The sequence below is a fragment of the Columba livia genome, chromosome 20 (assembly GCF_036013475.1).
Source record: "Columba livia isolate bColLiv1 breed racing homer chromosome 20, bColLiv1.pat.W.v2, whole genome shotgun sequence".
Lineage (NCBI taxonomy): Eukaryota > Metazoa > Chordata > Aves > Columbiformes > Columbidae > Columba > Columba livia.
The window spans coordinates 2,407,719-2,424,127 of record NC_088621.1 but is presented as its reverse complement, the minus strand read 5'-3'; the positions used below and the strand labels follow the sequence as shown (position 1 = coordinate 2,424,127).

The following is a 16,409-nucleotide window of genomic DNA, read 5'->3' as shown; positions in this document are numbered from 1 at the left end:
TATAACCATCCTCAGGGGAGTTCTCATCTTCAAAAGAAACATTCTTTCTATACAAACTGCAAAAAGAATTATTTAATGACATCATAAATTAATATAGAGAGACAAAAATTTTCCAAAATGTAGAGAGAAAAAAACTCAGTGTTTGCCAAAAAACACCCCGGCTCTTCCAGACTTAGACCTCTTGGAGCTTGTGAGCTGCCAATGATGCCAAATTGAATGGTGGGGTTTTTGGCATGGTTTAAGTTTAGCTTGTTTAAATTTTGGCAAATATTCCTGTTACTCACATATTCAGCAAACTGATACAAATATTTGCTCTATCTAGCGTGAAGTCCAAACTCGGCGCTGCCATAAGTGCTGTTGGACTCTGTGGGTCTGAGCTTGCTCGTGCCAATATTAAATTTGGACATTTACCTTAAAGAAAAACAGGATTTAAGAAAAAGAATCCCCTAGTGTTTTAGGTACAGATTAGAAAACACCAATGGAAAACAGACCGTGTGCGCATCCAGGTTTTTCCACGCTTGCTAATTTTTGCCTTAATCTGATCTGAAAAGGCTCTAGTTTTTCTGCACTCGGATTGCCGGTCTCTGTTCCGATGCAACGAGCCGTCTAACCAGAGCTGGGCCTGAAACAACCTCCACACACATGAAGTTCTCCACATTCTTGAGAAATAAATCTGTTTCAACTGTCGCAAATCAAGCCCTGACGCAGTGTGTGTACTTGATAATGCTGTGCAGGTTGTTGGGATTGTTTTATTTTAATGATGTTTGGTGTTTCTGATTTGAAAAACAGAGAGACCGTTAATGTTCTGCCTCCAAAATGGGCCAGTCCCAAATCCTCAAGGATGTGTGGATGTTGCTGTGCTGGTTCTGAACGGGCACAGCTGGGCAGGCCGGGCGCATGGGGGCAGTCACAGGATAATAATAATAATAATAATAATAATAATAATAATAATAATAATAATAATAATAATAATAATAATAATTTTAAAAAGAAAAAAAACCACAAGACCAACCAACAAAAAACCTCAAACAAACAAAACCAACCAACCAACCAAAAACCCCAAAAGAAACAAAAAACCCCAACAAACCAAAAGAGAAACCGTTAAAAAACCACCCACACGCACCAAAAGAAAAACCCAAATAAAAACACACAAAAGAAACCACACCAAAAAGTTACACCAAAAAAACCAAAACAGCATTTTTCCATTCTATTAAAAATATATGTATATATATATATATATATATATACATAAAAAAAATTATATATGTGTGTGTGTATATATACACATATATATGTATCTATCTATCTATATATATATATATACACACACACATATGTGTGTGTGTGTGTGTATATTTATTTATTTATATATGCTCACTATGGATCTGGGCTCAGGTTGAATGTGATTTCTAAGCTCGCTGCTATTTAATTAATGAATAATTGAATGCTTTTCTCAAGGTCACATTGAAGAGGGATCCCACTAACTGAACCTGAGCCATTTAGGAACGGGAAATCTCGTCTAAGTGGCTGCGCTTGATTCCTCTCTGAGTGGAAAAAGATGCTCACTGGAGAATGATTCATCCCCTTTTAATCTGAATGTCTGATCTCTCTCCATTGCCTATAAAAGGAGCCCAGATGACCAGATTAGCATAAATTTTGCACTTTTATGTGCTAACTCAGCCTTTTTACTATCGGGCCCTGTACTAGCAAATATCATGTGCTATTTTTATAGCTAAAAGCTTTTGATTTGCCACAGGATTCACGGGGCACTTGCTCAGCTCCAGTGGCTGGTTTGAGCCTGAGCCTCAGCTGTGCCCGGACAAAGGCAGCGCCTGCAAGTCCAAACTCAGATTAATTACATGTTCGAGCCTCCTCTACATCCCCTGCATTAACCGAAAGATGCTAGAACAATTAATTCTTATAGGAGTTACTGTTCTTAAACTGTGTTATATTAATAATTATTACATTGATGAGCAGAAGGTACATGAAAAATGGTTAAAGATAGAAACAATGAGTAGTCATTAAAAGTGGCATCATTTTTCTGTTCATCATATTTATAAAACAGGCCAAAGATCCAGCCCAGCTTGTGATTTAGACCCTGGACTGCTGAGCCCGTTATTTTGTAGGTTATAGTGGCAGCATTTGTCTCGTTCGGTGTTGATTCAGTGTCACTATGAGAAACCGACTGAGCATTTCAAACAATGGTCGGTGGCACCCTCGGACCCCTTCCCCACCTCAGCCCCTCAATTGATCTGCACACAAGTACAGAAGCATCATTTTGTTGATTTTGCTATCATGCCAGCGACTGCTTTTAGCTCAGTCTGGTAGTGCTCAGTGTATTCAGATCAACTTATGTGTTCTTTTAAAACACAAAGGAAAATGAGATATCGCAAGCAAACCATAACCCCTTGGTCTGAGGGCAGGTAAAGTTTGATGGTGTAGCTATGAGATGGTGGAAAAGAGAAAGGAGTCAAGTGCGCGTCTTGGGAAATGTGAGATATTGGTATAGGAGGAGACACAAGAGAGATGAGGCAAGCAGTAGTTCACCACGGAACACTTTTATACTAATTATTGAAATGCACCCAGAGACAGCTTATAGTAGTAAAATGACTTTATGTTCTGATATGTAAAATAAAATGTCCATGCTATGTAACAAACATTTTTAAATTCCATACCACCTGTAGCTAATGTGGTTTCTAATAAAGATTCATCTGTAGTATATATGTTTTTTATCTAACCAGTTCTTAGTTTTTACATCAAAGGTGTGTAATAAAAAAAAAAATCTTAAATAGATGTCTTTCCAAAAAAAAACCTTGCAACATTCATTTTTATTAAGTATTTCATTCGTAAAAAGCAAAGCTGAATTGGACACGTGGCCTGCATTTGTGATATATATATATTTTTATATATATATATAAAATATATATGTATATAAATAGCTATTCAGCATGCAAAAACGGTAGTGATTTCCAAAAATCCGATTACAAAATCCACACCGGTCACACACATCGTCTGCTGAGCGGGTGTACGAGACTGTCCTGGTTGAAACGCGACCTCCACGCCCTCCTCCATCAGCCTCTCTTCCTTGGAAGGGATTCACCAAAACGCCGAAGCACCTCCCGACTTCCACATCTGTATTTCAGCTTTTTACCTCTGCCAGTTTGGGAAGCAAAGGGGAAAAAAACCAAACACCCCGCTGTGCGTGACTAAAGCTGAAATATTGCGCTTTTTAGTGGAACCAGACTCCCAGCGTCACCTCTGTGTGGCCGTCCCTTGGGTCAGCATGGACACACGGCAGATCGGAGGAGGACACAGCCCTGCTCGGGACACTTTCGGGCAAAGATCAGGGGAATTTGGTTCCAGAAAGAGCGCAGTTTGCTCTCCCACGAGGCCGTTTCGTGCTGTGGCTGTCACTGAGCGATCCCTCCTGCCCTCACAGGGACATTCTGGATGGCAAAGGCAGCACTGGAGGAGTCAGTTCAAGGTACTTCCACAGTAAACAACGCTAGCGATGTATGCACTGGCTACAGATTTTTACCTGCTCTACAAATATTTGTACACTGTAAAGCCTGACAGGTAATGGGAACTCTTCCCACCCCACAATTAAGAAAATCTTTCTCTATGCCTCCTTTATGCTGAAAACAATTCTTTCCGCGTTAGCTGCAAAAGAAAAAAAACATAGCACAAAAGGCGCGTTTCAGCTGAATATGAAAGAAATCAAGGACCAGCAAGTATAGCAATCATTTCTGGAAAGTATTAGCAACTTTGAAGCTTAAACTTAAACAAATATTGCAATAAGCTAGTGGGATTCAATCAACAGATGAGAATCTGAAGACACTGGGTCTGTTCCTAATGCTGCAATTGATTTGCTGTTTGGCCTCGGGCGTAACGCTTCACTTCTTAGGTTCCCACAGCCACAAATGATGGTGGTGTGGGGGGAAGAAGAGACATCTGTGCATCAGTGCCTTCTCCTCTCAGTGCCGCGGCACGAACCCTGCGCCGTGCCGGGCGGTACCGGAGCGGCACCGCAGCTCCTGACCCCGCGCCAAGCGTCCCCGCCGGCCCCGCGCTCCTACGGCTCCGTCACTTCCAGAGGAAGAAGGAATTTCTACAGACAAAAGGAGCCAAAGAAGTGCTGCTGCAGCAGTCCTTGAGCTACGCAACCCAACAGGTTGAGTTTTGGGATGCCGTGACTTCACCAACCAAGCACTATAATTTTTTCCCAAATAGGTAAAATTTGCTCATGGATGTTTAGTATTACAAGCAAAAGAAAATGCCTAGCTACTTCACTTGTTAGTCATGAAAACGGTTCCTACTGGATCAGTAATGAAGACGTGAGAATTGATTTATTCGGGAGTCAGCAAGAGGCTGATGAATCGAGCCCACCAAGACAGGAGATGTAATTCTCTGTGTGTCTGAAGATACAAGCTCTTCACCCACACAGACCCCTCTGGAAATGCACATTTGTCTCACCGAAGTGCAAGTTACCCACAGGTATCAACACCGATCAAACACTGTCCCGGAGCAGTAACGTTGGCTGTGGCATCGCTCAGCCGTCAGCGTCACCCATCAGTCCAGTTCTCCACAGTCCCCATCCCTGAATGATACGGCAGCGACGACTCCCTCGCCAAGGAGAAGCTTTGTGAGTACAGGAATTCGTTTGCAGCGTTTAGGTGTGGAGAGGGGGGTTTTCTCTCGCACACCGACGGGTGCACCCTTTCCCTCGGGAACGACGAAGGCGGAACGCGCTCCCGGACCTGAGACTGGGACAGCTGGTTGTAGACGCTGAAGTGGCTGTTACCTGGCGGCTGCGAGCCCTGGCCCGCGATGGACGGGAGCCGCGGCATCATGGTGGTGGCGGTAAAATGAGCAGGGAAAGGCTGGTAAGGGACAGTTTCCATTGTCTGAACGCTGTAGCTGGTGTAAGGTGCGACAGAAGTCCACATATTGCAGCTCAAGGGGGGAGGCGGAGGCGGCAAGTCGTCGACCGCCGAGACGCCAGCGATGTCGGGCCCAGAACCAGAGTACATGCAGGCTTCCCGCGGGGCCACCTCGCTGCAGTACGAAGGGCTCAGCATCTGCTGGTCGTATGGCGGCGGGGAACGGAAATAGTGATCGTCTCCTACAGAAGAGGAGGCTTCCAGGTAGGAGCGTTTGCAGGGCAGGTCCAGGTGCCGAGCGCTTTCTGCAAACAAAGATACAAAGTGTGTTTTAGAGCAGGTCCCGGAGCGACGGCATTTAACAGCAACCTGCTAAGAGCCTGCGGTGACTTTGTGAAGTCCCCTTAGAAGCCGAGCATGCAATCTGTGATTATTTCACTAACCAACCAGTGCTCTTTTTCAGATTAATCCAGTTAAACCATTTCAGTTTGGAAAGACAATGTACAACATCAAAAAGACATCGTGTTGCAAATGTCAGGCTAATCCCCTCGGCCTCAAAGCATTCTGGTGACATTTATCAGGTTAAGTGAGTGACTTGGGCTACTGCTCTCACATCAGAGATTACTTCGCATCCATCCAGATAACAGAGGTCCCCGACACTCTCGCAGTGTTATTCCTGACAAATTCAAGAAGTCTCTTAAAGGGTCTTATCGCAGCCTGCCTTCCTGTCATTACAAAAAATGACTATACATTTCCCAGATATTCGTGTCAAAAGCTGTAGAAATATTTCCAGATAAAGGAGCCCTTTCCCAGTCATCAGCCCTTCCCTCAGCCTTACGCTGAGAAGCTGGAGCCCCCCTCCTACAAATTACAGTGACTATGGCCATGTTTGCCAGCAGCATTCTGTTAGTCATTAGGAATATTCTCTGGGTGAATTAGTGAATTCATCTGCAGATGAAACATCTGCTGAAGTTACATATTTGTCTTGCAGTCCTCATTACTGGTGCTGTTAGATTCCTCATTTGCCCATGATCAGAGGATCCTTCACAGCTTAAATGAATTAGCGGCCAACGAGATGCAAATACAAGGCTTTTTTTCTGTGCAAAATTTTTCCATTTAAGTTAAAACATGCCATGATCTCATTTGATTATGGATTCAAATGAAGAGAAAGTAGTTACAGTTCATTTAAACTTGAGAACTAGTGGGTGGGAAGCAAGGTATACTTACACCCAGCAACCACAATCCCGCTAACCTGCAGACATCAAGAGAATCACTCAAGGCTTTGTCCTCACATTTATTAATGTTAATGACACCGTCTGAACATCTCAGGACAGATAAGGCCTCCTCAAAACACCTATTAATTCAGCTGATTCTAACAATGGATAATTTTCCAGTGTAGCTTCATGTCATTTGAGTTTTGCATTCTGATTATTTTTTTTCAGCTTTGACTCAGGCTCTAAATATGCTTTATGTGTGACAAAACCACTAATAACTGCCCCAAAACCCAGCTCTTGGGTCCTGACCCCCCCAAAACACTTCAATCACATCCGTATCTTTGAAGATCGAGGCCTAAGAGGCTGATCCAAAATGAAATGGAATTAGCAGTAAGTTTGCTCATGCTGGAATATCTTTCTAGCTGTAAACATGAGTTACCTCTTCTCTTTAGGCAATGATAGAAGAGCCCTGAATCCCTCTGTGCTGTGAAGGTGTTGAGTGGCAGATCTTGAGCATCCGAAGCTGCGAATTGCATGTGAGCACCGTTCTCATACTGATAATGTTGAAGGGTCTGGTGATTCCCGTGAAGTGGGTTAACATCTGGCTTTGTTGAAAGCTGGCCATGACTGGACACCAACCTCTGCCTCATGATGCTTTTGGAAATCACTGGATATTCTTTGCTAAAAGGGGCAAGAAAAAATCTTACCAGTTAGCAATCAGTATTAACAAAAAGATGAAATATTAGTTTGGCTTCCTTGGATCATCTCCATCCAGTGACTACAACACCCTTTGCCAAATACAATGAACTCAGGGTCATCACACTCTGCTGGGTGTGGGCAGGTGTTAAGATACATTAATTATCACACAGTGTGCCACTGAATTACAGAAAGAGCTTTTCAGGGGTATAAATGGCATTAAAAGCCCTAGTGCCCTCAAGCACAAGCAAATGGGATGTCCCCATGGCACAGACACCTTTTAACAACTTCCCCAAAGAGCTGCAGGGCAGCAGGAGCAGAATGAGGCTAAACCCAGCGGTAGGGCTGTATTTGGGCACAAGGTCTGAAGGATGCGCTGGCTGGCGGTGTGTCGGACACTGCCGGCCCGTACACGCTGCCTGGGTTCAGTGCACACACAAACAGGTGTGAACACACGTGTGCACCCCCAGCAGCTCCCGACCCCCTGGCTGCCCCCCAGCCGTACCTTTGCAGCCGTGCCACGCGCAGGTCGCTGTCGTCGCTGCCCCTGAATCCCTTGGCGAAGGGGTTGTTTTCGATTTTCAGCTGGGTTATCTTCAAAAGAACAAAAAGCAAGCATAAAGCGTTTGAAAAGGGCTCAGCGCTGGACGTGCCGCAGCGGGTCTGAGGCTGGAGATGTCTAGGGGCCGCATCCTACGTGATGCCTCTGAAATGCAGAGTCCGCGGGAGCTTCAGCATCTCAAGATGCGGTGGCAGAGACGGTGTCTCTGCTTTCAGCACTGAGAGAAACCGAGCTCTGAAGTTTGGTGACAGATGTCGCAGAAGCAGCTTTTAAAGCTCACAAAATCGCTAATTATGAATGAGGACAGGAACACAAATTTCCTTAAGTTTGGGTCCTGTGTTCTTATTCTGGGCTCTCGTTAGTGAGAATATATTTGTCTGATTTAAGAGATTTCCTACGTTAGAGACCCCTGTTCCTTACAGTGTGGCTCTCCCTTGTTTCCATAACAATTTCATAAATCCTTGCATTCTGCATTCAGAGCAAGAGCTGGGCAGCACAGGGGCATTTTCCCCAAATCCATCAGGTCCGCTCCATGCTGCCACCCAGCTACCAGCCTCCCCCAGCAGTGCTTGTACAGCAATGACAGTGGAAGTATTAAGTTTATGAAGCACTTTGGGAACCTTAAGGATGAAAGGCACTATTGACATGAGAGACATTTTAAGTAGGTATTAAATAAGCTCTTTTGAGCCTTTTTGGTTAACCATGTTTGGACAACTGGTCATTTTACACCAACAGCTACAACTTTTCAAACAGGATTCACTTCAGTGTCCAAATAGGGACTTTTTTTTTCCTCCCCTGTCTTACCATAACACACACATCCATGTTCCTGCTCTGAGTCTTTTAACTGGCTCACTAATTGCAAAATCTTGCAAGGACTCTACGCTTCAAGCATCAAAGGGCAGCGTGCTTGGGAGGAAAAGGTCTGGTCAGATTATTGGGGAGGAAGAATTTCACACACGTTGCTGTTCTTGTAGTAATTTTCCTGTGAATGTGTAGAAAAGGACCTGATACAGTAACACATAGCAGATGTCACATTCAGGTGCTACTTCACTCTGCATCCTTATTTATGAATCCCAAAGTACTTTAAAAACTCCAATTAATCCTCATACAACCCTGCAGTTGAATTTGACCATTAGTTAATCTGCAGGGGAGAAGGGGCTTGTGTAAAGGCAGGTAAATCAGTAGCAGGATTGGAAACAGAGCTTTGTCACCCCCTGCCCAGTGTCCTCTCCTCTCCCTGCCCTGGGGACTCTTCACCCGCTGTCACAGGGAGGTGGCGATTGACTGTCACAGTGTCATCTGTCCTGCTGGTAACCTGGGTTGGTAAAACCCTCAGACGGGATCACTACCCACTGCCACCACTACCATAAAAGAACCAGAGAAGCCAAAACCCTACAATTTACACCCGAAGTACAGATCGAAGCCTTTCATCTCTTATATCCCCCCAAAACAACCCCAAACCCCCTCCTGCCTCCATGTGCTGACCGCAGAGCTGTGCTTAGCTAGGGTTTTACGGTTACATTCCTCCTCTGTCTCACTAAGTACACATACTATAATTACTTTTCACTGTAGATTTATGAGCAAGCTTTACCAGTCGTTATTAGATCTGCTTGCTGTTTTGAACGACATCTTAGCGCTTACGAGCACACCGAGTCATCAGTGTCTGGGCTCGCAGGGTTTGCCAAGATATTGTTGCCCAACCATGGTTCTGCTGCTCCTCAGCTGCATCCTCTGGGTCCTCACTCTTGCTTAATGTTTGCCAGGCTGGGATGGAAACTGGTTTTTTAAAGCAGATTTTTTCTGCTGCACAATAGCAGCATAATAGGCTTTTCCCCTCCCTTCCAGCAAACAGATCCTGCACAGCAGAGGAATCACCGCGCCGCTGCAATCTGGAAGATCATTTTGCAGCTGCCGGTAGCAGAGGGCAGCGAAAGTCTGCAAACCGAGATAAAGCACCTTGAGGCAGAAAAGCAGCCTACCTTGTGATTCTGGTAGGAGGTCACCGATATAAAGGACGTCTCTGGGAAAACGTGGGTGCAGAAGGCTGTGTTCTTCGACCCGAAAGCGTTGTTCTCATCCGCCTTCACGATATGCAGCCGCGGTTGGTATTTATGCATTGAATTAAGAATGATCTGAAAAACAATTGGTGCTAAACTGAGAAATCCAATTAAGAAAAGTAAAAGACAAGCCATAGCTATTGGCCAGACTTTACTAGCAGGACACAAAAGCCCACTACTGCTCAGCTTTAGCTTTGCTTTCAAATTAGAGGGGAAAATGACATTGTATAAATGCACATGAACAAAGACTAAAAGGGTATCTGCTGCTCTGGTAAGCAGAACCAAACTTAAAGCTTTCCTAGTAAATCCTCATTTTCTTATTGCTATTGGACAGAGTCGGTCTGAGTGGAAAAAAGAGTCGTAAATTTTTTTCCCAGCTCACGCTGAGGCTGTACAATATCTATAATTCACCAGCAGACTGGTCTATAAAGATTTCTAATAAATACTTTACTGAGCTGAAAAATACACAGTTTAGCAGAGTGAAAAAAAAGAAATCAGAGAAATCACAGGGAGGGGGAGGAATATAAATAAAGCTGAGCCCAGCGCAGGGATGGTCTGATGGGGCATCAGGGGTGAGTGGGGCTGCCCGAGCCCCGGCCCCCCAGCATTGTTCTGCCACAAAGAAGGGATGTGCCCAGATGCTACAGAAGAGAATGGTTTCAAGAAATGGAATCTGTTTTAAGAAATTGAATGGTTTTTAAGAAGAGCCATTATTCCTTTTACTGGGCAAAGAAGAAATACTGCTTTCTTCTGGTTTTCTTGGCATGGCCCTTTTCAAGTTCTTCTTCGCTCTCCAGCCAAGCTGACACCCCTCCCCGTCCTGTGGTCCCCGAAGCAGTGGCAACGACACAGCCGTCCCTGACAGGGACAAGTGGGGAGGACTGCAACGGGTGGTGCCTTCAGCTGATGGGAGATAAATGGATGGGTGGACGGACAGATGGATGGACACAACGCAGCAGAGCAGCATCAGTTCACACTAATTGTGGATCTAGCCAATTTAAAATGAGAATTACTAAGAAACAGAAGGCGTTTGCTCCGTGATCGGCTTTTGTGCTCAGGAACCCTTTCTATTTCATGCCCGCCCACGTGGGGGAGAACTCTGTGTTCCAGCTGGGACGGGAGGCAGCGAGGAACTTGTGCTCTTTAAACCCCTTCATCTGGCTGCACGTAACTCTGCCCACAGTAGCTGGCTGCGTTATATACCACTTAAATGCAATTTTTATTGTTGACATTTTCCAGACAACCCTCCCTGCTCCCCAAGAGAGAGAATGAGGAATTTTTGGCATTTTATCAGCTTTGCATCAAGTCTCTTAACCACTTTGTGGCTGCTGATGTGCGGGGTGTAGACCTGGGAGGGTCAGCTCAGGTTTGGGTTTGGAGCTTTTTCTCTGCTTTCATGTATCAGCCACTCGTAAAACAAAGCCAAGCTGAGTAACACCAGAAGGCCAAGACTTTCATAAGAAGGGGCATTTTAATTTTCAATAATTAAGAGTTGAGCCAAGCTGATAAATAACGATTGTCTGGAGCAGAAGCTGAAGAGTGCTGAGCTTTCCTCACCGCCTGTCCCAAACTCTCCAGGTCTAGCAAGGGGGGGTGACTTGTACCCAAAGTCTGACCAAATCAATAGCAGGACAAAGAAAACAATCTTAAACTGAGATTTCCAAGAGGAAAATCAGGATCCCAAGTTTGGATACACTCTGGATGAATAGTCAGCATTCTCCCTCCAAAGTAGTATCCACTGGACTATAATGATCCCTTTAAAAATATTTCTCTATTATTCTTTTTTTAACCTCTTTATACCCCAGGAGTCCAAACAATTTCCAAAATGAACACGACATTACTTTGTGGAGCCTGATAGAAATGTTCACTAAAGGATTTTGGACAGATGCTCAAGGTTACGGTTGTGGCTGCAAACCTGCCTGGAGGTTCATGGTGAACTGCTCCATATTTGCGGGACATTGGGGGAGAGAACTCTAAATGGCTTAATTTAGCCCAGTGCGTTTACAACATTGAGCATTTCTGTCCCTTGCACCAAAGTGACTATTTGTCCCTGTTGGAAAGTGCTAAATTTATTCGAGAGCAGGGACGAGGAAAGGAGACCCAGTTGAGATATGCCAGATCAAAGCCAAACACTGAGCATAAAACATGATTAATAGACATGAGAACCGCAGAGTGCTCAGGTTAATGTCACTGAGTCCGTGTCCATGGATGTGGAACAGCTTCCAGCAAAGCAAAGCCCCATCAAAACACACCATTCTCATACCATGCACACGCATCCTTCTTACTCACGTTTGCTGTAAGCCTTGTGCATTCAAATATTCTGCAAATCATTCCAAAAAGCCTCCGAGCTCTCACCTGCAAACCAGTTTGCCTGTGCACACTGAAATGCCAACAATTCAGGCTAAATAGTTTTCAAGGCTGCTGTGGAAAATTGGTCACTGGCTAGAAATACACAAAACAAATGTAAATTCCACCCTGATGACGAACATCAGTGGAAAGATCAACTTAGAGAATTGTGTCAAAAATGAGAAGTATTTTAACCGATGGGGCAGAGCACGGCTGCTGCTGGTCGGTGCTGGGCAGAAGGTGATGTCGGGGCTCTCAGCCTCAAAGATGATGCTGAAACAATAATTCTAGGTTTACCTGCACTTGTGTTTTTCATTGTATGGGCACAAGGAGGTTAAGTCAGAGTCAGACACTGTCACAAACAGCTTTAAATTGTTTCCAGTACAAAATGTAGGTAGTTTGAAATAGGCAAACTACTAAAAAAGAAACGGTGTTCGCCTCGTCTTGCTGCTGACAACAGTTTCAGATGTATTGGGTAGAGGGAAATGTTAAGGTGATAAAGGACAAGGACACAAAATTAGTGAGGGAGACTGGAAAAGAGTTTCTTAAGCAGCACTGGAAGACATTGGTTTAGTGACTGAAAGCCTCTCTGCATCTCAGGATCAAGTCTGTGTCTATGAAAGAAACAGCTCAGCTTACATGAGATGGGGGTATATGTAGGTGCTTAGTAAATATATATATATTTTTGTATTAAAAAAACCCAAACAAACAAAAAAACTCAGCCAAACAACCAACACCAAAACCAACGCCAAAACCAAACCACCACCAGAATCCTCAAATGAGATGGACAACCCCAAATTTATGAAGTGGATATTGGCTCAACATCCCAACACAGGCCCCCATGAGGATGCCACCTCCTACCACCACTCTCTCTTTCTGGAAAATACACGTCTTCAAGAAAGAAAATGGCTGCTAAAAATATACCCGTCTGGGTACCGGCAACCTTTGCCAAGAGCATCAGCGCGGATGGCACCAGAACACTGCAATAAACCACCCGTGCGGCTGCGGGGACCCAAGCAGCTCCTCAAGCACTTGAGACACTTGTCACAGCTCTGGTGACCCAACGCTGTTGTCACCGGGAAGCAGGGGGGGGTGTCCCCCGCGAGTGTCACCCCCTCATTGCTGGCCAGAGAGGAGCTGGAGCAGATCTCTGGGGTGATGTCACTTCTCCACATCGCACGTGCGGACCAGATTGCGAGAGAGACGAGCTCCAAAGTCAAACACGAGCTAACACAAACATCTTTTCCTTTATTTACCCACCCCCCCCCGGTGCCCCACTTTGTGCTGATCACATAGTTGGCAGCTGGAACTTAAACCCTTATATAGTTCAACTTCTTTATTTTTTTGGCATTCCCCAGTCAGCAACAAATGTCCAAAAAAAAAAAATGGTGTCATTTGCTCCTTCCATTTAATTTTACTTAGGAAAACACACGCCTTCAGCATCTAATCTCGCACACTGCTGAGTAACGTCGGCTTCAGGCCTTGAAGACGTTTGCCAGTTTGCAGGATCAGGCCCAGAGGCCAGAAGCTTAGAAGAGTAATGGCACCGTGTTGCTCGTCGCAAAGCGAACTCCCCTTGAAATCACCAGTAAAATGCATTTACTTTCATATGAAATTTGGGGAGTTGATTTAAGAGTGCTCCCTGTTTCTCCAAGGTATCGAATGTCATATGATGCAGTGGTTGCTATGGCAACTAGCCTTTTTATATTGAATAGTAAATGGCTACGAAAAAGCCACATAATTTTATGGTTGCTCCCAGGGGATCGCATAACTAATATAAAATCTCTCATTTTAATATATTTTCTGCTTCTTTCTTCCTTCCTTCTATTCTTTCTGAAGTGAAAAAGCCTTTAAGCTGAGCCTGGCCCTTGTCCCACACCAGAACATTGAGCTGGGGCATGAAGGACCAGAAGAAAAACCCCAATTCTGTCTCCATGCAGATAAAAGAGCATGTTAATCATCGAGGCTCTTCCAGAATTGCAACCACTGCTGCTGCTCATCTCGATTAATATTTAGAGCATTTAATGGTATAGGCCATCCCAAACCTAACTTTTCTTTACATGTAAATGTTTCAGAGATGCCACACAGCATCAGTACAGGAATTGCCCCAGCTGGGCTGCCCGGGATGAACGGGACAGCGCTGGGGACCCATGATGGGAGCCTGCAGAGCTACATCACCCCACAGCACAGAGTTCAAATCCTAGAACCCATTTAGGATGGAAAAACACCTTCAGCACCCTCGAGTTCAACCAAATAAAACACTATATTCAGGCAACCTCTACAGCAGCTAAAAAGCTAGCTCTAAAGTTACCTAAACCTCATCCAAGTTATTTTCAATCACCTCAAGGGAGCTATTGGTGTCGCTCTGCAGCACCCGACCCACGGAGGGGACGTCTGGCCCCCCTGGGGCTGATCCCACCCGAGGAGCCTCCCAAACCCACACTTTTGTCCTGGCAACCTGCACAATGGGGAAAAAAAAAACCCGAAAGGATGGAAAATCCTGGGAAAAGATTCAACATGAGCTCAGACGAATTGTTCCTTACGAGAAGGCCAAAGCTGGGCTTTTTTTTTTTGCCTCGGTCCTTTTTTATCTAATGTCAGCTGAAATTCGCAGCAGTGTTTCCTGGCCTCGCGCTACAGCCTTGGTGTGGAGGAGAACTCAGCACCACATCCAATGAGCGTTTGTTTGTGCCTGGTTGGGACAGGGCAAACCCAGGGCTGTGGTCCCAGGACACCCACCCGTGTCCCCCGCACCCCCGTGGTGCTGCCTGGCCTCTTGTCACTGGGGGTGCCACAGGCCATTGGAAAGCTGTGACCTCCTCAGCACCCTTCTCCAGGCCAGCTGCCCTCCCAAGACTGGAAGACGATTTCAGGCTCTGATTCTAGCTGAACTTTGCTAAAAGCTGCTGTATTTGACTCATATAAACCAGCAATGTAACAACAAAAAGACTGAACACAAGAGAAGGAAATCTTCTTTTCAACCAAGAGCTCCACTGGTCGCTCCTTACCCAACTAGTTAAATTGCACATGCAGATCTATCCATCCCTGATCTATCCACCCCTGCGAAACACATGCTGACCCCAGCGGCACAAGCCCCGCTCCTTTTTCTTTTGTAGGAACAAAGCAGACAATATAAAACTTCACATATGGCTTTATGATTATTTTGGGCACCACTATTTTGCAGATTGGCTGTAAGACATTGCTTAAAATGAATGGTTAAAAAACAACAATAAAAAGAAAGAAAATAACCTTTTCGCGGCTATTCTTTCATCAGAAGACTTAGTGACGCCCCCCAAAATATTGCCTTCAAATTTAGGACTGGACAAAGGGTCTTAAATGGACTGAGAAAAAAGAGTTTAGTAATGGGAGACGTATATATACACAAATATGCATGAAGTTCTTGTATATTTCATATATATATATATATATATATATATAAAAGAAACCATATATTGCTCTATATAAAGAAATCTTATTATATATACATATAAGAAATCTATAGCTGAGAATAAGGATGTGAACCTGCTCTCTCGCTCCAGAGCCGCTGCAGCACTGCTCTAGTGGGGACACGGGTGGTACAACCGCGTCTCGTCCCCCAGCCAGGATGTTGCCTGGATCTGCTGCAGCCCCGTCCCTTCGGCCGCAGGCGGCACATAAACCTCAACCCAGCACCCGGCGAGGAAACGGCTTGGCCGCAAGTCATAAAGCAAACAAATAATAAAAAAATCTAAATAAAATGTAAGGTTTCATGAGATCACTAGGACATTAACCTAATTAAAGTGCCTGAGTGCCCCTGACGAGCGAAGACAGAAAAATGCTAAAGTCGAATTAATAGCAAAATGAGAGGGAAACACCACGACTAGTGGTCTTTCAGTGATAATCAAATAAAACCAAGTATGCAAATAATAAATCTGAAGAGAAATAACAAACTCATCGGCATTAAAGAGTAAAACCAGCAAATCGCAGGTTTGGGTGAAGGAAACCAGGGATATCACTTCAAATGTCATCACAAGTGACAGATCATCTATAATATCCTGTAGGTTTAAATCTCAGTAGGTTACATCTCAGAAACTAAAATAACATCACACTTTAAAAGCAGATAAAGTCAATTCTGGCAATTAAAAGGCACCATCAGCAGCCAAGGAGTGAGGTAGATACAGGGTATGTAACATAACCAAGCTCAGCAATATTGTGTTGGGGGGCATTAATCTAAATCTGTGCTGTTGTTTGTCACAACCTCCACTTCTAATCCTAATTTATCACTTGTCTTCCCAACCCAACCCCCCAAAATATCTTTCTATATTCTGTAGAAAAGAAAACAATTTCCAATTGATCTGGTCCCAGCTGAAGCCTGCCAGAAATACCGATGCGATGCTCTCGCCCTTTCCAAGCTGGCCTGGCTGCAGAAGCCCATGAGAAAAGCTGATTCCTCTGGCAGAGGTTTCATTTCAGTGGAGACATTTAACAACAGCAACAACAACAAAAGCAGAACCCCCTGATGCAATGTGCTGGCCCCTCTGTTGTTCCCTGGTGTTACTCCACACAAACACCAGCCTAACCTGGCTCTGTGTGTTCACAACCTGCCTAAAATCAAGGGAAGAGGCGGCCTGAGAGAGTAAAATATGGGTTTCTTCTAGATATATTGCACCTGGTG

General features: G+C 44.6%; 1 protein-coding gene across 4 annotated transcripts in view; it reads right to left on the bottom strand.

The window, feature by feature from the left end:
* Positions 1-2,558: 2,558 nt before the first annotated feature.
* TBX4 (T-box transcription factor 4) overlaps positions 2,559-16,409 on the bottom strand; it is a 57,223-nt gene continuing 43,372 nt past the window's right edge. For 3 of the 4 annotated variants that reach the window (XM_005511931.3, XM_065036772.1, XM_065036774.1), the window contains 4 exons: positions 9,332-9,484; positions 7,296-7,384; positions 6,534-6,775; positions 2,559-5,185 (listed from right to left, as the gene is read on the bottom strand). In XM_005511931.3, the coding sequence (XP_005511988.3) occupies positions 4,563-5,185; positions 6,534-6,775; positions 7,296-7,384; positions 9,332-9,484 (1,107 nt within the window). In that variant the 3' untranslated portion in view covers positions 2,559-4,562. The remainder of the gene's footprint in view (positions 5,186-6,533; positions 6,776-7,295; positions 7,385-9,331; positions 9,485-16,409) is intronic. The other variant, XM_065036773.1, reaches the window with a different exon arrangement.